The 26,740-nt window shown below is 37.4% G+C and overlaps 1 protein-coding gene across 2 annotated transcripts in view; it reads right to left on the reverse strand.

Moving 5' to 3' along the window:
* The window catches only part of csmd1b (CUB and Sushi multiple domains 1b), a 433,675-nt gene that overhangs the window by 274,169 nt on the left and 132,766 nt on the right, over positions 1 to 26,740 (reverse strand). For both annotated transcript variants that reach the window (XM_081605248.1, XM_081605247.1), the window contains exon 3: positions 2,392 to 2,504. In XM_081605248.1, the coding sequence (XP_081461374.1) occupies positions 2,392 to 2,504 (113 nt within the window). The remainder of the gene's footprint in view (positions 1 to 2,391; positions 2,505 to 26,740) is intronic.

A 26,740-nucleotide genomic window follows, 5' to 3' on the forward strand; every position in this document is an offset into this window, starting at 1 on the left:
AATAAAAAGTTTTGGTGAGGAAATGTTTCACATATTTCACATTTTGTAGCAGAGTTCAAGAGTAAAGCTTTGTGAATATACTGCCACACGACACAAATGGTTTAAAAGATTACATGTTACCATTACTTTGTGCTGAAGTACTTACAATAACCACACCCTTTCAAAGCAGATTAGTTCATAATGCAGCAGGAAAATCACTTGGTTGAAGGTTTAAAAAGTATATCAGGGAAGCATTTCATCAAATTGGCCCTTCTGATTCAGAATGCAGCAATAAATCTATTCAGAAGTGACATGAAGTCTGGGAGTCACTGAGTATGCTGTGAATAACAGCTGAGTTAGAAAATACATTTAAGCAGCACTGGACTTTAGAGCTCATTTAATCTCTTTTGGTGTTTATTTTGCCACACTTGATCCAATTCTGTTCTAGAGAAAAAGATTCTATTAAGAAAAATAATGCTGGAAACCACAGGAAAAGCAGAAGAACAAAAACTGCATGCTTTTTTTTATTTTTTATTCTTTACAAAAATAACTTTCATCCTTCAGCTGAATGGATCAGATTTTATAAATACAATTATTAGTCAGCTAGACTGTCTCTAATCATGGCTTCTCTATCCAGGAATCTGTAAAAATCTGTTCATTTTCATTAACATATTTCTGCAAACTGCTGCTGGTTCTACCTCCTTATGTTGAATATTAAACTATTTATACCTCTTTAAATGATGCACATACATGAATAGTGATGAGGCATTTCCTTTATCTCTTAAAAGTTGTTTTTGTAGCAAAGTTAAACGTGTACGTTTTAGAGTTAATTGCAGCTTTTCAGCTATTTTAAATTTAGCTTCAGGGTGAAATTTTAAAATAAGGAGGTGGAGGTGCAGATGAAGAGATGTCAAATATCTCCAACTATCTATCTTTACACATGCCGTTAGCTTCATAATGCGCATTCATTTATCAAAGTAAATTATGCAACAGACTTGACTAAAGATGCGGTTTGTGATCATTTCAACAAGGAAATTAGACTGACCCGCTATAAAAGTAGTGGTTTAAATAGAAAAGCATTTTCCTAAACAGAATGTTCTTTCATTCTAGCAATAAGACTCCAAATATAAACTTGAAAGTGCCATTATAGAGACAGTATAAAAAGTGACAATATAAAATGTGTCTGTTCTCACTGACATGAAACTGATATATAAAAACTAGAGAAGCTCTCTGTGACATAATCACGAGAGCCCAAGCAAAACCTCTCAAAACTTTTCATGACAAGATGTTTGAAGGGTGTTTCTCAGACATACAGATAGTTTATGTCCAAGAAATCTGTTTAGACCTAGTCCAAGTTAACCTTGATTCAGCCTTGAAAGTTGTTACATACTCATCTCTTACAATCAGGCATAAAAATGAGCGTCTGCCATGGAGACAACCACTTCAAACAGAACCAGTAAAACACAAGAAAGCCTTCTGAGAATGAAGTTTAATGGCTGACAGGTTTGCTTCATTCAAGGAGTCATCGACACTCACCCAGACGTTTACACAAACTCTCAAATACGACGCTCAGAATGCACAGGCAAAATGAGAAACCGCAACACACCCAAATATAGACCGCAGTCAGTGAATTTGTTGCTTTTTGAGCTTGTGTTTGATATTTAGAGTCCATGATTCATGGATAAACGGTTACACAACAGCATGTGTGTGTGTGTGTGTCTGTGGGTCTCTCTGAAAGGTCAGACTGAGCTTTCACGTCGCATCCAAACATGGAACATTTGCCTTATCATGCTTACGACAAAAAAAATGTGACTCAGTGAAAGACGGACTGATATAAAACTCCCTATTACCACAGGAATATGAAAATACATAGGACGTGTCAATAGATTACTAACGCAGACTTATATAAAACATTTTTTTTAACTAACGTTGGCTCTCTGAGCTGAGCCAACGTTCAGCCCGTTTAAATGCAGACGGTTATTTTAATTGACGCCTGTCTTACAGCTTCACCTGAAGTTTGGAGAAATGTTGGAGATGTTCTTGATGTGAATGTTTACACTCCTGAGTTCTCAAGACAATATGGAGTCACCACTGACTGAGACAAATGAATAAATCTAAACAAAGTAATCATTTGGTTAGGCAACGACAAAAAAGGCAATCTGAACACCATGTCATTACAGAAGTATAAATAAATAATAGATAATTAACTCGTGCTTGTATGATTTATTTAAGAAAAAAAGTATTCCTAATCTATAAGAAGCTCCAACTTGCAATGTGTGTTCTTTCAAGTCCCACAAGCGATATGTCTCGCTTCATTTAGCCAGTATTTCTCAATATATTCTCTTCTTGTGGCTTCAAAATATGTTCCAGCAGTGTTTCTGTGTGAGTACCCACACCGACAGATGTTCTTACCTTCATATACTGCTTTGAAGCCCTGCGCACTCACAGCAAAGTCTGTTGTAAACCACAGAGCCAGTATGGAACCACTGCTGACAATAGGAGAGGGCAGCATGAATCCTGACAATCTGCAAACAGAAAGCAGTGTAAATATAAACCACTGATTTCACAAAGACAACAAGTAGGCCATGTAAAAATTGAAAATCTGAGGAATTATTTAGTTCTGTGAGATGTTGTTGGTTGTTACAAAGTTTATATAAAGAACATTTTCATAGCAGGAACCATTACAGGAGCCATCACAGTTTTCTGGGGCATTTTTTGTTTCTCCCTGTCATTTCCACTGCTGGAGGCAGGACCAAATCAGACATTTAAGGTGGAACTCTACCCCACAGTACAGCTTGGGAGGTGGTACCTTATTGAAGGACAACGGACCGAAGGTGGCGATTTGTTATAAGAGTTTGCTATTCCATGTATTTTTCATCATTTTGACTAAAAAAAACTTCTTTGTGTGCCATAAAAACACCAAGTAACGTCACATAAAAGGATGTGACATTGCTTACTATGCAACTATGCATAAATGTTTTCATTTAAACTGTGTCTAAATAAAAACCATGTTATTTTAAATGGTTTCAGGCCCAAATAAGCCCAAAAATAGTGGTAAAAAAAATCCCAAATGTTTTACGGGACCGGATATCTGACACAGAGATGCTCTAAAACGCTACAGATACCACAAAAGAAACACAAAAAATAAACTCAAAATATCATTTTGTTGCTGAAATAAATGAACTGGTCTCTCTCAATGAGCAAGAGGTTTCTTTTTTGATTAAGTAGCAGGTAAGTAAAAAAAAACAAACACTCCTGCATAATTCACAAACTCACATTGGTATAAAAGTGTTTTTTTGTTTGTTTTTTTTTAGTTCTTTAGTTCTCAAATGATTTTGTCAAAAGAGATCATTTATGAAAAAAAGTTTTTTTATATAAGATCCAGGAATGGACATTATTCATGTTCAACAGAAGGTGCAATGACAAACTGAGACATTTTACATACAGCAGGACATAAAACGTCCACGAAATGCCAAATGTTAATGTAAGAAACAAGAAAATAGAAAATATTTCAAATTAATTCAAACTACTCGAGTGAAAAACAAAATGAAATGAAATTCAAAAAAACATAATAAAACTAAACTAATGTGGTTAGAGAAGTGTGCAGACTCCCTTATAACTTTATAACTGTGTTCTGAATTTCAAAAAAACAAATTTTATAAATAGGAGTCAGTATATACCTGTCATTGCTTAAAGAGCATTTGATAAAACTGCATAAAGTTCAGGTGTTATAACAGGCTTTTCCTAACATTTCCTTAATCAGATTTCACAGCAGAAGCCATGATCCACAAAGAGATGAAGAAGACTATAAAACAAATTTTAAGGCATTCGATTTACCTTGGAACACAGTGGACACAACCATCACTACACTTTGTTCTTTGTATGGACATGAAGGCCTTGTAACAACCTTTTTTGTTACATTTTAAATTTTTTCCCCCCCAGTAAGACTTTATTTGCCTTCAGATTTTTTTAAGGACTAAAATCAACTGAGCAGTATTTAACTTTGACACAAAGGTAGATCATAACCACAGCCTGGGCTCCCTTCAGAAGACAAAAGCTCCCTAAATACATTTTTTTGAGCGATCTGTAAACTATAGAGAATATGATATTCCTGGATTTTGCTTCTCTTGCACTGTTCTCACCTCCATTTGAACTCCCCAGGCCTCACAATGCACAGCACTGTTATTTCATCATTCTCTCACTTCCTTTTTCATTTCATTTCAACATTCTTTTATATTAGAAATCTTCTGGTTTGAAACCATTTACATAATACAGCCACACTCTTAGTGGTGACAGTTTGCTTCTGCTGCTAGGATTTAGACTATGCAACTCATTTTTTTAACAGTAATTATTTGAAATGATGGTGTATTATCTGACATTGTATATATAATAACCACTGCACAAAAGGCTGTGCTATTTAGAACATCTAAACATTTACAAATTGAACATGAAAATAATCAAATGCTGACAATCATTCAAATACTAAATGGTCCAGTAAAGGGAGTTTGACCTCCTCTGACACAACAGAAACCCCAACAGAACATGCTGAGATAATTGCAGTAATTACTTTTTAAACAAAGCAGTAAACAAAACACAAATGGCAACCAAAGACATTCGTTTAATATGGATTTTATCAATCAGAACTTTTATAATGAATGCCAAGTTATAGCAGAAGAAAGCGGATGAAGAAAGCTGTCTACATCTGTCCATAATCATTTGTGAAAAAACAGTTTTTTCTTTTGTCAAATGGAAAGTTTTAAGGATAATTTTATTGCGCTTGGAACCCAGCCCACTTGAACAAAGCCTTTGCCAATTTCAAAATCAGGCACTGGAAGGGAAATGGGACAAGAAGAGGAAAACAACAAAGTTCATCAGGAGGATTTTAAAACCAAAGATGGGAGCGAAACAGAATAATCCAGAATCTCACAACAAAATAAATATTTAAATGCAGATCATTCACAAGTGCATATTAAAAGCTCTAAAATGCAAATATGAATGTGACAATAGGGATGAAAACTTCTGATGCCTCTGTGAATAGCTGACACACCACAGTTAGGACAGAGAGAAAGACCAGATACTGATCAAGTGATCATTTGGCAGAGCTGCAAGAAAGACATATTTTTCTCTGAAAAAATACATTTGGAGGAAGTGGAGGGAAGCAGCAGAGCACAGCTGTTTTAACTAGCAGGTGAAAAGGACGATCTTAAGCTTGCCAAACTGAGTGAACTGCTCTGAAACTTTCAATAATTTGTAAAAAGCAGGTTGCTCAAAAATCATAATATCCGCACTTTTTTTTTCAGCTATGAAATACAAAGCCATATTTCAAAGTTTGAAAAATCTCAGTGCTGAAAATTAAAAACGAAATATGTGATAATTAACAAATTCGACCATTAACACTTTATGGAACAGGACCAGAATTGTTGTTTTTCAGGATCGAAAGGACACAAAGTTACTGTTGTCCTCGTCCAGTCCCATGCAGCTCATCATGGCTCTTTTTAAACAGGCAACATCAGGAGTCCCAGAGGAAACTGTGTCTGATGCTGCCAGTGATTACGTAAGCTGCACCCCCGGTGGGACATATATTCCTATTTTGCTAGGACAACTACTAACAATAACAGCCTATTTTCTTATGAATGACTTGCAAAACTGCATAACTGAGGACGTTATTCTATCACATTATTTTGCTGATTGCATCTGGATTTTTCCACTCGGCACAGCTGAAGCACAAATTGTAAAATATTAACAAAAAAAAAGCGTTCAGGCTGAAGCAGGAGAGCAACTGATATTGGAAACTCTGTTCCCAAACGATTAGCTGGAGCCTCAATGAAAAATGCCGCGAGTCAGGACGGTGCTTATTTGTTTAATACCGCACTCATCAGTCAAACCCTTTGCAACGAACACCAAGTTACAGCAGAGGACAAGGTTTAAAGTGAAAAATAGAGGGGGAGAGCAGTAAGCCATCAAAAGTACTGAGTCACATGGGGGACGGTTTAAAAAAAAAACAAAAAAAACAGACATTGGTAGCAAAAATGAATAGCTTTAATTCTCTGGCCTCAGAACAAGGACACAAAGGACAGACAAGAACAGATGAAAGGAGCATACAAAAAGCAACAAACTGAATGGGAGATGGAAGTCGGAGAAGGAACAGAGGAAATAAAGGAAATGCAAAGGAGGAAAGAACAGACGGCCCTTCCTGCTTATTTTGGTTGTTTTGTGTTTTTGTAACCCCGCATAAAGCTTCCTGTGGTCGGGTTAATCAAATGTTGTGCAATGCTTAAAACATATTCCATGTCCATTTTGTCATTTGCAGACCAACTAAAATATCAGGGGAAAATTAATAACATTTGAAGCGAGACAGATTATTTGCAGAAATATGAGCATTAGCTATATCAGCTAGGTTTACACCATAATGCATAGCATTTAATGAATACTTTACCCTGTCTCTGCATGTATTTTCTCCAGGAGTTAAACTTCTTTTCCATAGTGGAAAAACGTCATGTTCCTTAATTGCTTATTCTAAATAGACCTTTGGTATGAGTGCATACCAGATGTCTTTTTTTTTATTTGTTTGTTTGTTTGTCTTGGCTGAGTAATCTAGCCCTGACTGCTGGGATTGGTCCCAGATTCTCTGCATCCTTGAATATAAATAGCACAATTGTCGCCCAACAGTATTGGCTGACAGTTTTATTATTTTTTTTCGGAAAAGAATTTTACTATTTAATTAAAATGTACATAAAATAGGAAACGTTAGGCACAGTAAAAATAACTCTTTTTATTCATCACAATTTTTGTTTCAATATTAATTTTATAGCAAATGGCAACATAGACATGTAGCAACTTTTTATTCAAATTTAGAAAACTATGTAATTCTGGGGAATTTTTACAGTCATTTTCTATAAAGATTATACTATATTATATTAAAATCATGCATGTTTAGTTTATTAGCAAGACAATAATAAAACAAAAATCATTTTGAATTAGTTTTTCTGTTTTTATTTGAAAAACTAAAATTATTTTTTTCAGATCCCCGGATCTGAACATTATGGTAAAACGTTTGGACTCCTCCGGGTGTTTGTGACCTGCAACATCGCTGAAACCCATAGCATCCAGAACTCACTAATACTTCACATTTCTACATATAAGAACAAGGTGAAATAGTGTATTAATAATTTTATAGGAACATGGAGAGCATTGTGCTTTGGGCTAAAGTGGACTTCTATAACTTGTGAAAAACTGAAGCGATGGGTTGACTACATAACGTATAACTCTGCTATTGATCAGAGGGACACAGGCTGCACTGTAGAGCCACCATGGCTGATAACCACCGAGGTAAAAGTGTTTGTGAAGAGGTTTCAGCAAGCCCTGCTGCTGACTGGGATAAAAATTCTGCTTTAACAGGTTTAATAAAAAATTGTTTATTGATTGGTAATATATGTAATGCTGCAGTGTGTTACAACAATTTAAGCTAGATACAAATAAAATACACAGTAAGTCAAGGTAAGCGCATAAAAGGCAATAATTTTTTTTTTAAATTGCAAGTATTCTCACTTTTCTCAAGTCAGTGTGAGATTAATTAGGATAAAACTGAGACTTCTCAGTTGCATGTGCTCTTAAACGACCACATGAGACTCTCAGTTCATCAGCCAGGTAACGAGCAGCAGTTGTCTCGTCACCAAATTAAACGACAAAATTTCCGATCAATATTTTGCTCCGTTTCACATCCCATCAAGCTTTGCTTCGTAAGCTGGTAACTAAAGATCCCACAGCTGTTTGGAGTTTACCTAACAACAAAAATAATAAGTAAGGAAGGTTTAACTGTTCATCCAGTCAGTCAACCAGCTTATGTAATCAGACAGCCGCTCAGTGATTTTAGGCAGCTGGCCTCTATAGTCAACCAACAGGCCAGCTTGCCTGTATGCCAATCTGCTGCTTTGTCCATCTGTCTGACTGCCCATCTGTATCTGTTTCAGTCACTCTCTCACTCGAGCTGCCAGTCTATCTGTCAGAATGTCCCATATTTATATACTCCTCTAAAGCAAAGGTTACTGTTTTGACTAGACCGAAGCGCTTTTGTGATGGGGCATGTCAATATAGATAAAAGCAACATGTCCAAGTATGCTTCTGTTCTATTTTCCTCAGACGTTGTATTGAGAATGACATAACACAAGCCCAACTGTGTTGCAGAGGTCAATTGGAAAACCAGAATAATTTCCAAACTCTTGACTTAAGTAACCTGACTAATTGTTACTGTAATACAAACCAATTATGTATTTTTGAGCATTTTAAGCATTTAAGCAACATGTTCACAGGTAGGGGTTGAGCAGTTCAATAATATGCCACTGATTTAATAATACACAAGCTGTTAGAGGTGCAAATAACCATATTATTTTAACCAGACTGCCTTAGGTCAGCTGTGGCTACAATCCGGTAGCTCGCCATCATCTGCATGTGAATGTGTGGGTGAATAGAAATGACTGATTTTCTGATTTGAGTGTCTACGTAAGTCCGATGTCATTTCATTTCAATATACACACTACTTTATAAAGGTAATTGCCATTCTGTATGTTAAATTTGGGTTTGCTTGGCTACAGCTGATTTGAAACTTTTAAGAATGTATTTTTTCCAAGTTCAATTCTAATGTATCATTAGCCCTAACACAATGTAGTTGCCCTCTTCAGGGTGAAATGAGTGCATGAATGCATCCTCTGGGTAATTTGCTAGTCAATATATTAAAATACACTAGATTTCCTAGGTCATACTCCCTGTAAGAAAAATATATATAAAGTTATAAACTATAAAGTTACATTTAGGCATCTAGATGCATGAAGACGACTTGCTAAAGTTCAACCCAGGCAACAGAGAAGGGAAGAACTGGGGTTTTAGTAAATGTCAATGTAACATGTAGGTTACTGCCGTATAAAATAGTCTTGAGTATTTATCTGCTGGTTTCCAAGTGCAACTTTACAAAGATGATAAGAACAGGACAGCATATTCAGTGACCTGCACTAGTGTGGATGCCTCTCTGTCATCAGAGGTGAAGAAATGGAAGAATAGTTAGAAATAACAAAAAAAGTAGCAAAAGCTCAAAGGCAAAGTACGCAGAGTACCACCTTTGAATACTCAACACCTTGAGTGTTGAAGTAAACAGGCTACAGCAACAGAAAGTCATCTCTCGAGAAAACTCCTGCCAGTTACTAAAAACAGTAAACTGAGGCAGTGACCATGTTCACCAATCTTCTCATGGTTAGATAACTAGTTTCAGGAGGTTTACGTACCATGTCAGAAAGATTATATCATTTCAAACCAACAGCACACATTTGAGAAATAGTTAAACAGGATAAATAAATCTCCATACAGTAAATCTGCATCATGTTTTTTGATGACATCATGTTGATATGGGAAAAATCTCTGAGGAGTATAAATCTGTTCTGAATGAAAAAAGGGGTCAATTCATTAACAAGTGCACATTATTAATGGTCAGTGGATGTGTATGATTAGATAAAAATACTGTAAAAATACCATACAATTTATTGCAACACATTCCTAGTGAAATCCACATTTGCTAAATGGACAGCGGTAAACATCACAGGTCCAGGTCACAAAGTGGATGATTTATGAAAATCCACAATTCAGCAATCACCTAAAAGGGCTATAAGATTATAAAGATCTGAGTGGCTATTGATGGCGGACATTCATCATTTAATCGCCCGTCCCCTGAGAATAAGTTGACACCTGTAAGGAGGCTTCCCTCTGCTAATCTAATCCATGGCCAGTGTCTACTTCAGCCTTTTTTCATTACATTTAAATATCTGCCTGTTTGGATGATGGTGGATTCTAAAATAATGTAGAGCGAAGTGCAACATTTACCAACACATTTCGTATCTTTTAAAGCTTCTGTAATGAATTTATGAAGTGACACTGTCTCAACTGTAGAAAGAAATAGTTAGAAATTGATGGACACTTTCATTCGAATGACTCGACACAAAGATGATTTGTTATCTCAGTGGAAAAAGGTTGATTGCTAAGAAAAATACTGCAAAAATAGCCCACTTCCAAGAGTAAGAAACATTGTTTTCAGTTTCCACACTGGCCTTCTATCACTGAGCTGACAGGCTGAGAACATTGATTTATAATTGAAAACAACAGCTGAGCTTAGGAATGCTCTTTCTGCCGAGGACAAACTGTAGTACGGTATGCTGATTGAGGCAAACATGTCAATAAAGTAAAGCGCAGCTATTCACTTACATCTTTTCAGATTCACATTTATCACACGGAGGTCTTTTTTTTTCTACCACACTCTGCATCTAAAAGTGATTTAGACTATAAACACAAACCTACCGACAGTGATTTATTTGGGGCTTTTTAATATTCACTTATATTTTCAGACCAAAGCCATAACCTTCACCATCCAATAGTATATTTGGCTCACAAGTTGCTCAATAAGCAGAAAAGCTTTTAACTTTTAAACTTTGAGTAGATTCTCCATCTTCCTAGAGCCCTTTTGCATTTCAGTCAACCAGCTCAACTGCAATAGATTATGTCCGAACGATGAGAATACGCAGCATTGATGTTTTGCCGTCTGGGCTCTGACCTCATCGCTCCCCCACGAGGAACCACCAAGCAGGGTGTAAGTCTTTCAAATGCTACGTGACTCACATGAGGGAAGTCGCTGCAGGCGAGCCGAACAGTGACGGCTTAAATACATGCCTTAATAAAAAGCTAGAAATGGATATATGTGTTTCGGTGAGAGACGTCCATGTGAGCGTAGCTGGATGGGGATCGTCTGCCTGAACTACCTCAGAGGCTTCATTACTGTTCAAAACAACAGAGAAGAAAGTAAGAGAACATAAACGTATTTCTCATACAGTGAAACCATTTTGATTACTCTTCACACTTTTCACTATAGTTGAACCTTGTAAAATATAGCTTGAATTGTATTTCATGAGAAGAGCTCCTTATGTTTTATGCCGGTGTTAGTTTGACTTCCTGGCATTTTGCCTTTCTTTCTTTTTGATTGCCTCTGGTGCTCTGCGATTAGTATGCGAGCTTTATGCATACTTTGTTCCTGTCTTCTGTAACTTTTATGAAAGTTATTGTTTTGTCTGTTTGTCGTGTGTCTGTTGTATGTCTGGCATGTCAGTTTTCTAACCAGACGACAACAAGACATTAAAAATACTCTTAAAAAAGGAACCGAGAGAAAACCAAGACCTCTCTTGGTCTCTTTTGGTCTTTATTGTTTTGTGTTTAGTGTAAATTCATTATATACACTCAAATGAAAAGAGTATGCATAAATACAGCTCTGGAAAAACCTCAGAGCCCAATGAAAAACTCCTGGTTATTCCACCAAATATTAATTTCTGAACTGATTAGTGTTGTTTCCAAATGAATATGAATTTGATTTTTTTGTATAATTTGAGGTCTGGAAGTACTGCATCTTTTTCTCGTTTTTGCTTGTAATTTCAGAGACATGTCAGTAGTTCATAGAATAAAAGAACAATGTTAATTTTGTGCAAACATTTATCTATAAAATGTAAAATCTGAGAAATTGATCATTTTAAGTGGTCTATTAATTTTACAGAATGCTGGAGATTTACAAAAGCGTTTTCACTGGCTATGAATGTAAAAGATTTTTGCAGCTGTTCATACTTCATCTCTGGATTCTGTTAAATAAACCAATTGAATTATATACTAGTGCTCCTGAATGAGAGCTGTGGTAAATTCTTCATTGTTGATCTTTTATTTTTTAGTAGCTTTATGCTGTTTTACAAAATTTGACCCCAGTAATACTGTGATATGTATCCATATTAAAAGTTTATCATCATCACTACTATCTTAGTGATGTTGGGATTTGTCTATTATAAAAATATAATTCTGAAATGTAACATAAAATAAATTAAATTGTGACATTTGGGGGTATTTCACGTGTCTTTTTTTGACAAATTCATGTTAAAAATTCATTATATTTCCTCATATATATTGTTAGAATACCTATAGTCTTTCTAAATCTCCTGTTTGTTTATCCTGAGGATATTTACATGCAATAAGCCTGACTGATGCACAACCTTCAGACCTATTCCTACACATGAGTCTGGCACGAGCGTAACATGCATCATGCAAAATCTGTGACCTTTACAGCTTTGAAATCCATACAAAGACCTTTGATCAATTACAGAGCGACATGACAGTCGGCTGGAAAATATGGCCTGTTGTCTTCCCAGAAAAGCCGAGTTTTTTTTAAAGAGATGGCAGGAGTTAATATCTTGGGTTCCTAATATATCTACCAGCTCTGACATTTAGAAAAACAATCTGTCACACACACACGCCAGAAGCAAGATCAATGTACACTCGCAAACAAGTATTACTATTGCCTGCCACAGTCTCAGAGAGCATTTGGCTTCTATTTGCCAGCGCTAGATACACGCCGCACTTGTACAGTAGATGTATGCCTCTGGTTCAAGCTATTTGTTTCAACCCGTCATCCTGGGACATAATCCATTTTTTAAGAATTTGCAGTGGAACAGTAGTCTGTCAGTGACACAACACAGCATGGAGTAAATGGAGAGACAGGAGGCACTTCATGTAGAGGAGAGAGAGACAAGAAAAGGAGGTCTACAGAGAAAAAGGAGGGCAGATGGGTAAAGTACCCTTAAAATGCGGTAAAAGAAAGAAAAATAACAAATAAAAGTTTTTAAGGTGGATGGTATTCTGATGTGATGAAAGAAAAAAGGAAATTATAAAACAACAAGGTGAGAGTATATCCAGAGTCTGAGGATTTGTTTAAGCTGTGGTGTAAAGTGGGCAGATTCTGAAAAGTAGCCGGCACAAAATGTTTTACTTAAACTTTTACTTCTCTTTAAAAAAAAATATTTCCAAGAAGAAAAAGAATGGTAGCTATCCAGTTAATAGCAAATGTATTCATGTCCCTGGCAGAATTAAATTAGTTACTTTTTCATTCAACAAAAAGGTTTTGTGGTAGGATATAAAGTAGACATCTCTCAAATCATGAAATGTGATTTTCTGGATGTTCTTATAGGTGACATGTACATATCAAGCAAATTTCAGACCTTCAATTTTTTGCAAGTGGGGAATCTTAAAAAAACAACTTATTTTCCACACTTTAAATCGAGCGTGTATGTATCACCAGTTTGTTGACTCCTGGCAGGTTGCAGACTAAACTGTACATCTCTGACTTAAGTGATATTGTTCAGCTGAGCTAAAATACTATAAATAAGAGCACGTCGTTGACTGCAAGGTACAAGCTGCTAACTTATACGAAAGAGTAAGAAACCACAAAACTCAGCTTGATAAAGAAATCAGCTGGTGGACCTATTCGATTTGTGTGTAACCATATAAGTTTGAAAACAAAACAAAAAGCATATTAAATCTTCTAAGCTTTATTTAGGGATAATTGGTGTATTATCTTATTTGCAGCTCTCTGATCATTCTTATTGTTAGTCTACCAACGGCGAGCTAATTTAGCCTTAAGCATTATTTTTTTCATTTCTGCAAAAATGATTTTAGAGACTGACTGCATAATGCTGCTGTGGTGTTTGATGCTGTGCATTTTCTCCAGAAAAAAAAAAGAAAGAAAGAAAGAAAGAGCAATATGGGAACCGTTTTCACACATCTTTCTCCTTATTCCAAAGAAGCATTACAGTTGTTTTACCTCTGGGGGACTTAAGTGACTTGTTAATGTACATATACACAAGCAAATACGCAAATAGGATCGAGACGGGAAGTGAGAGTTGCACAATATGACCCAAATCTTAGTCACACTGCATTGCTGTAAGGAATTAAGTGCCTTGCTGAGGTGCACTGCGGCAGTGGGCGGCACTTGACATGAGCCATAAATGTGTAAGAACCCCGCTGATTTTCTACTACCCTCGAGCGACACCTTCATGTGCAACTGTCATATGTTTAGAGCAGGAACTCCACTGGCGCTTGACAATGCTCTCTCATGCAGTTGACCACAGGGACATTTTCTTCAGAGGCATGGTTGTATTTTTTATTTGGAAGCTGGTCAGATGCTGGAATTATTATACACCACAACAAAAGTAAGATAGATACATTCTACTAAAAGAATAATAAAAAAAAAAAACATTTATGCATTTTTAAAGTTCAAAGATTTTGTTTGAAATAAAATACCACAGTCAAAGTAACTATAGAAAACATTCACAAAGAAAAAGTGAGAAAAGTTTTAAGTAGTTTAAAGTGTAGCATACACCACACTGTAATATATAATTTAATTAGGGTTATCATAAATTACAATCTTTACATTGATCTATTATCCTTCTAAAAAGCAACAAAATCCAATCAGAAGAAAGCACTTTTTGCTTTGAACTTTCTTGCCATAAAATGTAAAAAAGTTCAACCCTTGAGTGTTTCCACGGGGTTTCAGCGGTTTGCAGTGCCTTTCTTCAGTATCAGCGAGAATGATTAAATGTGAGCCAATCTCATAATACATAGCTGCAGTTACAGTCCAAATTACACTGCCGTTAACTACTGACTCGACACCCTTTTCAGCTGACTTGCAAGTAATATAATCACATATTATAGTGTTAATTATTTTACCATATCTGGGAGAAGTCACAATAATTTTAGGTTACAATAGGTCCAGATAAGTACAATAAAAATCCCAGAGGGACCAATTTGTTGAGACTGTTGTAAGGAGCAGGAGAAAAAAGTAGGCAGGTGGCGCACAGCCACATTTTATTGGGTTGTACGACCATTGTTTTTCTAATTGTAGCATGAATCATTGTTTGAATCCAATATGCTCTCAGAAATTGGCATTTTATTGAATGTGAAGACGAGGTGAAAACAATTGGAAAATGCATGGAGGTTCAATGTGATTAAGGTAGAGATTGATTCCAAGATATGTAGCTGTTGAGTCAGAGAGCATAAAACATTTTCATATCCATATATTTTGACAGTAATCAAAACATGGGACATTTTTCCAACTTAAAATCAAAATTTCACCAAACATTTCACATTCAGGTATAAGGGTCAAAAGCAGTAATACTCATGCAAACGCATCAGGTATAATGGGTGCATTTATAAAAGCTCAGTCTGCCTAGCAGCAGCAGCAGCATCGACAGGGGTTTGTGGGTTTGTAGACTTCTGGCTGTTAGCCAAGTCCTTGGGTCCTTCAGACTAAAGTATTTTCTCTTTCTGCCTCTATCCCATACTAACAAGCTCCTGCATCCTTGTTTCTCTCTGTTTAAAAAAATTACACATGTATAGCACATACAGCTGCTTTGTACATCTGTTTATCACCATCATCAGATTTAAGCATACATACATAAAAGGTATAAGTATATAAGTACAATTTGCAATGGAATAACACTTGTCATTTTTCAACTATTTTTAATCAACGCTTTAACAAATAAATGTAATTGTCTTTGAATTTGGCATATGCTTAATTATCTTACAAAGTACATGTACTGGTGGATGCCTATATGTCAGAAGCAGATGTCAACGGCACTGTTGGAAAACGAAGTTGAAATTTGGCTCCGACGTTTAAACTGGCTCTTTTGCATTAGTAATGTAGGGCACTTGGAGCAAACACAAAAAAGCTAATAGATGTGAATGCGAGTGAAGGATCAGTGCCAAACATGGTAGCACTTGGAAAATTTGTTTGCCCAAGGAATAACAAACAAAAGGGAGGGAAAAAAAACAAACATATAAATTGTGCATCGGTGATCAAGAATTACTGTTGATTGGGTAGCTGTTAACAGCTGGGGATGAATTTATATCAATCCATCAGCCACAGTCACATTATCCTGCAGAGGCGCATGGTAGACTGGATCATTTTCCAATTGACAATGTGCCAGAGACACAGCAATCTCTGGGTTTTCTATCACAGATATGACTCAGGGAGGCCATGCATGGTAATGTTCACAACAGTAAAATTCATCCTTCAAAACAAAGTGGGTATGTCGTTGAACAGAAACATCTGAAGAAAACAAATGCATGTAAAAAAAAAAAAACAGTATTCAAAATAACTGCTTGGCCTCACTGTGATCCCCTGCACCTCTTCTGCATGCATTACCGGTCTATGATTACAAATATTGACTCGTTATGGCTATTTGTTCAAACATGGACCTCAACAGGTTTTATGTGATATTTGGTACAAAGGCTTTAGAAGAGATTTTCGCAAGATGGTTCAATATGCAGCTGCTCTTTAAACTACCCAGTTTGCAGATTGGATTCAAATGGAGGCATATTAGAGGGAGGTTGTAAAGGTTCAGAGTAACTCACAATAAGCAAACTCCTTACAAGTAAAACAAAAGGTACTGCATGGTTGTGATTTAGTCGGTAAAGCATTTTATTTAATTAATTAATTTATTTTTCACTTTTAAATAGTTTACACAAAATTCTTTCTTCCAACATGCAGATAAATGGGTATTGATACGTTTTCAGATAAACCCAATTAAATGAAAACTTACCCTGAAAAAAAATAAATGCACTAGATGCAGATCGACTTGTTGTTTTGGTCCAGATCTAGAACAAATGTGACTTTGAGAAGTTTATAAGAAACTTTTAACGAAAGCTGTGTAAAGAAAAAAGAAGGCTTGATTTGTTTTTCCTAGTTGGAACTGAGGTCAGGGGGTCATAACAGATTTGAGTTTGTTTATGTGTTTTTATGTTTATGAATAATGTGCAGCTTTACCACTCAAGCCTCCTGACCTCAGAGACAGAAGAAGGGAGTTCTAGAGTCTTGAATAAAGCTCTGTCTCCTTTAGTTTTGGGTTTTGTGAGTTCAGTGCAATGTTTATGATTGTCCCTGAGAAATTAAATAATTATTAGCTTAATGACTGAAAAAAGAGGGGGCCACATCTGCTGCCGTCTCAGCCTTTCTAAGCTGTAGGCATACGAAGGTGAGTGGATCTTCATCAGTGCAGACAAACCACCCACATAGTTTAAGTCGTGAGATTACATCATTGGGTCACGGCTGCCAGAATTTGGAAGTCAACTGCAAACTCTGAGTTTTATGACCCAATACCAAAACGTTTTCCAGCATGTACAAGAAACAAATCATAAATGCTTAAATGATGGCTCTTCGTATGTCTTTATATGCTTTAGAACTGCCTTATTCTCAACAGTCAACAGCCAGACAGCTAAACACACAAAGTAAACATCCTCTACTCCTTTACTTTTTTGTTCTCCTGAATGAGTTTTTTTTCTACTACATCCATACTAGGACTCATTCTATCCTTCTTATGTTGTACAGTTGTGTATATAAGGTGCATAAGCAACCATCCATCAAAAGGCGTACAGGTGACCAATTGTTACGCACACACACTGCTGTTGTGCTTGAGGTATATTGCTATATCCATCACTCACACACATACACACACACACACACGTACACACACACACACACCCTTTTTATATAACGTGTTTCAATCTGGACTCCACTCGCACACTATTAAATCAATTTCACACTCTTAGTCTCACACAGACTGTTCATAACTACCCTTCAGAGTCAAATTGAGAAAACACACACACACAAAATCACATATAAAGTAACTGACACACGTAGGGAAATGGCATCATAAATAAACTAGCCAAGTCAAACAGAAAAGACCCACTGAGGACACGGTTCATTGAATGTGTTAACAGGTCTATTGACATAAAATGTTAAACAGATAAAATATGTCGCACATGCAAACTGTGGCAGATGAAATTAATTCGGAAGCTTTAGCTGCACACACACGTTTATCCCAAAAGGACTTCCTTAAGGTGGAAAATGCACACCATCGGCATGAAGTGAAAGGTTTTCACTGTCTCTATGAAATAGTAGGTTTCTGTCATCTTTGTTGAAATGCCTTTACTGTTCATGTAAAGATATCTCTGTCCTTCACTGTTTGTGTATGCGTGTGTGCGTGTGTGTTTGTGCGTGCGTGTGTGTGTGGGGGGGGGGGGGTGCGTGCGTGCGTGTGCGTGTGTGTAGGGGTGCGTGTGTGTGTGCTTACATTGTCTTGGGGATGTGTGCCAGTTGTGCATGTGTTTTGTTTAGTGTGTGTGTGTGTGAATTGGTGTGTTGACCACATTGAAAAGCATATAATCCATCGCTATGGGCAATATCAGCAGTGAAACCCACTGTGCTAAAGTAGGCCAAGCCTCCCTTTAAAACCCACACACACACGCACACACACATGCACGCCTGCATGCAGGCTGATGCATGCACGGCTATCACAAACACCACTTCACCAATCCACTGTGGGGAAAAAAGCATTATTTGACAAACCATCTAAACTGATTCTCTATGCTTCTGAGAGACAGTGAGAGGAAGAGAATAAGAAAAGGGGGCGATTAGAAAGAGGAAACAAGAATTAGGAGGACCCCCCACCCCCTCTTCTCACCCTTTTCTCCATTACCTCCTCCACCTCCTCTGGTGCTCTCTCATTCTTCCCTCTCTTATCTCTGTCAGGGTTGTTTAGAGGCCCATGACATGTGTCCTCTGCATGGTTGCGTGAGTGTGCAGCAACTGAAAGATTCCTGACAAGGTGTGAACATTAAAAGCTTCTACAGTCACATCCATACAGGGGCCTAAGGGAAGGACACCATCAGAGACTAAACTATGCACATGGGCATTCTCATTATTTACACAAGGTACAGAGATAAAAATTGTTATTATGCATTTAACCCAGGCAGAAACACATAGACGGATCAAAGGGTCAACTGAAATCGTTCACATGTTTCTAAAAAAAGAACAAGAAGCCCAGTATATTTTCCGTCATCCTGCTCCCGTAGTATGAGCAGCTATGATTGTCTTGTTGAAAAAAACAAAACAAAAAAAAAACAGCGAAAATACCTCAGGCTGTGTATAGTGTTAGACTAACACGTCATCCAGTTGGTGCAAGCAGTCAGCTGTGTGTGATGCCAGAATGAGGTGAACATCCCTTGAACTTTGCCGCAGTTAGAAAAATACACATTTGTCTGTTTTCAGCGACAGGAAAAAACCAAAACAACCCCAGCTGAGAGGAGGAGGAAGGAGGAGAAGACAATATTTCTGATCAGTTAACCTCATTTTACTATTTCCTAAACTCAATTAGTTGATATGTAAAAAAGTGCAAATAAGGAGTAAATTTAAAGGGAAAATCTGCTTGTGCTTCAGTTTTAGAGTTATATCTAGACGAGATCCCGTCTGTACTTTCACACATTTGTTTCTGATTTTCTTGTTTTTTTTGTGTGTGTGTGGTTGTGTCATTACGTATAGCCTGCTTGACTTTAAGTTCAAACTACAAATTCCACTGACTTTGTTTCTCTTTTCTTTGCTCAACATTTCAGAGGGGAAATTCACTCAGATGCTTTTGCAGGTTTAAGTTCAGCAATAACATTTATTGGGAATATACAGAAACATTTCTAAACCTAGAAATGTTCTATCCCCATTTTACAGATTCAAGCATTATGACACAACATGTTAAACCAGACTCACTGTTGAGTTTTAATCTCATAAGTGCAGCTGACCACGAGCCACTTTTCCATGCCAGTGCAGCTCTGCTCACATATGCTGAGTGACCATAGATAAAAACAGAAATTAGTCACCTGGCATGGACACTTTGCTAGCTCCATCATCTATACGCATGGCAATTTGTCAGCTAATAATCGTCGCTATTCATCATAACCATCTGTGTGTGATGGTTTGTTTACAGGACGAGACTGACTTAACGGCAACTCGAAACGCATTTGCCGTAGTCTATTGACTGTGTCATTGGTGATGATGAATTGTATCTTTGTGCGTGTTGTGAATAAAGTTTTTATAGAAGATATATAAACCAGTTTGTAAATTTTTATTATAGGATATATTTACAAAGGAGTTTTTTTCTTTTTTTTGTCTTTCTTGGTCAGAAACGGGAAGCAGACAGAGGCTGAGGAAATGAGAGGATGCAGGTTTTCCTATCTGATCATGGCGTCCTTACAAAATATGCAGTGTACTCACTTTACCTGTCACTGCCCATAACGTCGAGGCCGATCAATGAGATTCAGCTATTAGGTCTGCCTGTGAGTGTCCTGGTCGTTGCTACTCAGATCAAAGCCATCCTGACGAGAACTCAAGTGTCAGACTCAATTCCTGATCAAGGCATCTTTGATTGATCAATATCTGAGCCTCTGATTGCACTTCAGCTTCTTAACTTCTACCATTTAAATCCCCCCTTCCCCCCCACACACACAGGGTTGTTCAATGAAAAGTGAATATTTGTACACAGAGCACATGCTTTCCTTGCATAAACAAAGAAACTGCAACACACCAATATAACCGAATCAATACACATATTTTCTGTTGTTATGGATGCATATGCAGCCAGCGGCAAATATACAGCAGTAAATACTTTCAGTAAACTAACATTTTCATTCTTTAGACATCTTTGTTAACTCTGTAGTAAAACAACACAATGATTGAAACTCGTCATTTTCATTTGGGCTTTTGAAAAACAAATCCTACAGTTTTAAGCTTTAATGTTTTTAAGGTTTTCATTTTAAAAGTGCATGACAGAAACACAGTCAATACAGCAGGATAGAGGTCTCTCCTCAACCATATAAAACCAATTGGATATTATGGCGAAGTTCAGCGTGTTCTTTTTCACTCATCTCAGTGACACTCATATTATATTGAGTCATTACACAGTAAAATACATTTCTTGTAGTTCTGAAGAGTGTGGTGTACAAATTAGTAAATGATCCTGTTCTACATTCACTATCCTGGCTTCCAGTTGATTTTAGACTTTGTTTTAAAGTTCTTGTGCTGACATACGGAGCATTACACGGCCAGGCTCCTGATCAGCTTGTCAGCTTTTAACTAAATATTCTGCTGCTCGTGGTCTCCGTTCTCAAACTTTGAATCTCTTGGTTGTTCCACCAACACAGTTAGAAACTAAAGGGGACCGGGCCTTCGAGTCGGGGGGCCCCAAAGCTGTAAAAAAACATTTTTATTTTCCCAGGATTTTATCTCTTGATTTCACTGTGTTTCTTATGTTGGTTTTATGTTTTGTATGGTTTTAAGGTTGATTTCTATTGTACAGCGCTTTGTGATTTTGTGCCTTTGAAAAGCGCTTTATAAATAAACTTTAGTTGTTAAAAAATCCCTGCTCTAGAACATTTGAACATTGTGAGAAAGTTAAATATTACAAACTCACGGTGTCAACTAATTAACTCAAAGAAACCGTGGAAAGCCCTACAAATGGGCTACAAATGTCGTGCTTTGTGTCGGGCCACTCCTGAAGCAAAAACAAAGTCAGTTGTTTGTGGGCTAAAGAGAAAAGGAAGCTGACTGTTGTTCACTGGCCCAAAGTCTTCATTTCAGACAAAAGTAAAGTTTGCAATTCATTCAGATGTCAAGGCCCCCAAGGGTCTGGATGATGAGCGGAGAGGCACAGAATCCACGCTGCTTGAAGTCCGGTGTGAAGTTCCCACAGTCAGTGACGACTGTCATGTCACATGCTGGTGTTGGTCCACTGGGTTTTCTAAAGAAAACAGTCGACACAGTCCTCTGCCAAGACATTTACTTCATGCTATCTCCTACTGACAAGCCTCATGAAGATGCAGATTTCATTTTCCATCAGGACTTGGCACCTCCCCACGCCTACCAGAGGTACCATGGTTATACTGTGCTTGACTGACCAGAAAACTTGCCTGAACTGTATGGAAGACCTGTGGAGTATTTACAAGAGAAAGATGAGAGACACCAGACCCAATAAGCAGACGACCTGAAGGGAGCCATCAAAACAACTTGGGCTTCCATTATACCTCACCAAAGAACAGGCATGTCTCCTCCATGCCATGTCACCACTGATACAGTAAAATGCCAATTGGTAAATGGCCTGCACCCCAAAGCGCTTCACACACCTTCTTTTTGCATAAATTACACAGTAATTAGTGCAAAGAGTCCAAGCCATGCATTGAGTGCACAGAAATGAACATACTTCACAAAACTCTGCCATTTTTCGATCTTATGCTATATTATAATTTTCGGAGACACTGAATTTGGCGCTTTTACTTTCTTTAAGCCAACCTGATCATTATCTTCACGTGCGATTCCACTCGATTCTCATCTCCCTCCAGTTCGTCGTGATTTTCTGCACTGTTTTATAATTGTAGTCTCCCATGGTGGTAATGAACGTGAACCAGTGAACCAGGTCTTTCAGTCAGTGTTGTCTACGCTTCCAAACATTATCATTAACAGCCATCTTGTTTGGCTCTGTGTACTTTTCTCTTTGCAGTGGGTGATGGTTGTTTGTGCGATTTCCGTTAAGCTTCGTAGTGCCAAACAGGCACAACCAAACATTTGCAATTAGGTAAAATTTAAAACTTCAACAGAGTCCACGACTCCAGCAAGCAATCGTTTCCCAGTAGTCGAAGGTCCAGACCCTTTGAACGAAGCAAAGCGTAGAAAACGTGGCTGGTTTTTACCAGGCCATCTGTAAGTGTTACGGCCCCTGGCCTCTTGAAGCTGTCCAGGCTTCTTTTTGTTGTGCAGGTTCAGATGCGAGAGCACCTTCTTGATTGGCTGCCTGGAGGCTGCAGGGGAGCAGCGACCCCATTGGACCAGCAGAGAGCTGCAAGCCAATAAGACACTGACGAGGCCCACCTGCACCATACAAAAGGCTCCTGAACCCATTCCTCCAGTGGGACAGCTTGTAGAAAGAGGCTTTGTTCAGCTGTTCCCCACATTTGTTTGTTTGTTTGCTTGTAACTGACAGTTTTGGGCAGCTTTCAGAAACTTTGTTCTGCTGACCCATTTTGGTTCTGTTTAGCTTTACTTTGATCTTGATTGCTTCTACTTAATATTGAAGCTTGTTTGGGAGGCTTGGTGCTCCCTTTGTGTGTGTTTTTTTTCCTTTTGGGTTATTTGGTTTTACTTTAGATTGACTTGTTTGGACATTTTGTAATTCAATTTGCACTTAATATTCTTTAGTTTGTTAGTCCTTTTTTTAGTGCTAATTGGGTTCAACTGTATTGTGTTTTGGTTTTGTGAAACCATTCATTTTGTAATAAATAATTTAAAATTCTACTTGGACACATTTTTATGTTATGTCCCCTTGACCTTGGGGGTGTAACAGTAAGCCATCGTGATGAAAATACCAAGAAAAGGCCTGAAATGTTTCACTCTACATGTGATGAAAATATACAATATGATTCTCACTTTCTGAAATTAGTGGCAATATTGAACCTTTGCACAATGTTTTATATTTTTTCAAACTTCACACACACACAGCATATACTGATGAAGACAACATCGACGGAGGAAAGCAATATGATCTTCTGAGATGCTTATGTCTTGCTGTTACTATCACTGACACCTCAGTCAGTCTCAGGGAATAAATACAAAGAATTGGAGACAAATTATTTTGTGGAAAGGTTCTACATTTTGCTTCAGTATTCATGTCACACCTTTTAATCTTTAGAACTGCGAATGCCCAACTGCAATCCTGTAATTATTGTATTTACATCTGATGAGTGGCAGAGAAATCCATCCTTCTAATTATAACAATTGCAAAAGAAAGCTCAAATAATGTCTCGGCTCGTATCCTCGCAGACCAACCATATTGACTGAATTGACCCATCCCTGCGTGGCCTCTTTGCATGTTGAGTCTGCTGTGGTGCATTTGGAGTTAATAATTTATCGTATTGTCAATAAGAATCTAAAAGTTCAATGTGAATAAAGACAGTAGCAATAAAATAAAGAAAAAGTTAAATTACTGGTGAAATAAAAGATGCCAATTCCTGCTGAACCTCTTCTCTGGGGTATAAAACATGACTGACAGGAAAGAGATTCCCCTCCACCATTCCCTCGCTCATCCTTGTTTGATTGATTGCCACCCTTCTGTTGCAGCTGTAATCCTTCACTGAGCTTTCCAACCCAGACAGAAATGCTGGACAGGGAAGATTTTTGTGTCGTGAGAGGCTTAAAGTGGAGACTTGAAGCCTCGAGCTATTTGCATTTTTGAATTTAAAATAAACGTTGTATCTATTTTTTCCAACCTCGTTTGTCTTTGCTTAAGTTTTATGCATTAACTTTGACAGTCCAACTATAATACAGGCTATTTACTGGGAGGACAGTCAGGCTCCTGTAAAATACGAAGATGTGCAAAGCATACTGACATCACCTGGGGAACTGTATTTCATATCAGTCAGCTGGATATTTTCTAGATTTTGCAGTTCTGCAGGAATGAATAAAAAATTCTTGTGTTAGTTATTCAATAAGCGTGAATATGTTAACAATACTGAGGAGTCAATTTTATTTTAAGCACAAAACGTTTTAAAGGCAGCTACTTTAGCACAAGGCGAATATTTCATTCTTTATTGATGGACAATGAAAGATTAACTTAATGTTGCTTCTCCATATGCAAGGAAAAAAAGGGCTGGACCTAATACGACAAAAGATTAAAGCTCACAAAATGACTGTTTATCTGGCAGTGACAAAAGTTGCAATGAGAAATTAGCTCTGCTTGGAGCATAGCAACGATTCAACATTAGTCAGTGTTGGCATGATTCAGGCGCTCAGACCTTAAAATGACTCAGAGAGATCCTACGCAATTGGGTCTATCATCCAAGTGTTAAATATCAGAGCTAAGAATCTGCCTTTCTACAAACATACCTGCAGCGGCTCCCAAAGCATAATAAAATCTAGACCATCATAACTCATTTCCAAATGTTTCTCACCTTCGATTTGACATATGTTCCATATAACTAAGTTGAAGAAAAAAAAAAATCTGTTGTGGAAAAATAAAAATAGAAAGCCGCAATAATTGTGTTGCATCAGTTGCACACCGTTAACGTTTTGCTAAAATTCATTTCAATTAAATTTTAACATTCAGTCACCCTGAGTTTCCATCTGCCTTTGCTGCCCTGCAAAGATTTTCTCGACATCTACGTTCTGCAAGTCATTTTGTGCACAAAGCTTAGAAAAGCTCAGAGTCATCTAACTGGATTAATGCTCCATAATGTGTCTAAACTCATGGATAAAATTCCCCCAAAATTATTGAGTGCATATCAATGAACATACCTTTCAGGAGCCTGACATTTTTGTTTAAAACATGCTTTTTTATTGTTGATTTATTGTAACATTCAGCCGTCAGTATCTGTAAGCCGTAATCATCGAATTTACATGAAATATTTCACTCTATGTCTAATTAATCTATATAATATGAGTTTCACTTTCTAAAAAATGAGTGACAAACTAAGCCTATTCATCTATCTGTCTGTCTCTGTAATGAGTTCTTCACCTGTTTTGTCTCGTCAGTCAATCAGCATTTCTTCTCCCCTCATAAGCTTCACTCCCTCTCATTTTTCCCTCTCAAGTTATTCAGTTGTGTCTCTCGCCTTCTTCTCTTCATCATTTCCTCTTTCAGTTCTCGTAGGCCACAATATGCGCAGCACTACCCTACTATTTCTCTTGTCATCTTCCAGTTCCCTGACATTCCTTCCTTTTTTCTGAATGCGTAAGCAGAGGGACACGTTCAGGCGGGAAGATGAAGAGATGGAAAACGAAAGTGGGACGCAACAAAAATCGACAAATGAACCGACTATCACCCTCAACTTGGGACAGAAAATAGGATATCTGCAAACACATTTCTCTGGTTGGGTGTCAATGGAAAAGTGACAGTTGTGAGTATGCACTGATCTTCATCTGGCAGATTTGGCCAAGCAGGTACAGTATAACTCACATACACACACTTCTCATGTTGAAACTGAATTCATACATATAATTTGTCACATCTAATCACATAAATTAATCATTACCTACACATTGTGATAAGTGGCTGTACAGTTCATGTGCTATACAAATAAAACTGCCTTGCATCAAAATTTGTTGTGTGAACAATGTGAAAATGTGTGCAAGTCAGACATTTAAATGCATTACATTTGTATATTCCCAACTCTACACAGGAGTAAATTTATCTGTGCAAAATACATACATACTGCCACTAATATTTATATTCTGTCCATTGGCATGTTTTAGAGGAATTACACTTTTGAATTTTTTTGCCATTATTCGGTCTTTATCAAAAATAAGATGATAAATTGCCTGTCCGTGTAAAGCACTTTAACAAGTCAGAGGAATACAAATCGCAGTCATTTAAAGACCCATACACACAGTGGTGGTGGTAACCTGCATTGTGCTGCCGTGGAGTAGACTGACAGAAGTGAGGCTGCCATTCAACCAGCACCACTTGGCCCCCTGACCACCAGTGGCATGCAGGGCTTGTGAAGTGTTTTGCCCAAGGACAGAGCAGCAAAGTGACTGAGATGGACAGAATGGGGAGTCCATGCTTGTCATGCTTGAATTTGCTGATATTTTCTTTCTGCAGTTTTAATGTAACTCTGTGGACAGTTAGACTTGTGTTCCAGATATGGAGAGCCATATCAGACCAAATTAAATAAAAAAATAAAGAGGGAAAATAAATACATAAATGAGTAACATAAAGTTTGTGGTAAGGGTGAGGCTTGGTGGCTCCTCAGTGGTTCCTAAACATCCTGACTAAGTTCCTTACATTTCAGCTGAAGGTTTGGCTCAGATAAACACAAAAGATAATTCCAACAGAGCAATGATGCCAAACACACATCAAATGTTAAAAAGCACCGTGTTTGTATATTGCATGATCGTTTTACCATGTGAAAAAAATAGTTAAAATCCCTTATTGAGATAAAGTTACTGACATTTATCCTAATTGTAAGCGCAAGTAAACTTCTGACAAAAACTCTGCTGCTACTGTAAATTACACAAACATTTCGCCTTACATAGAGAACACAAGCA

Source organism: Poecilia reticulata, chromosome 3 (assembly GCF_904066995.2).
Source record: "Poecilia reticulata chromosome 3, P_reticulata-male-v2, whole genome shotgun sequence".
Classification (NCBI taxonomy): domain Eukaryota; kingdom Metazoa; phylum Chordata; class Actinopteri; order Cyprinodontiformes; family Poeciliidae; genus Poecilia; species Poecilia reticulata.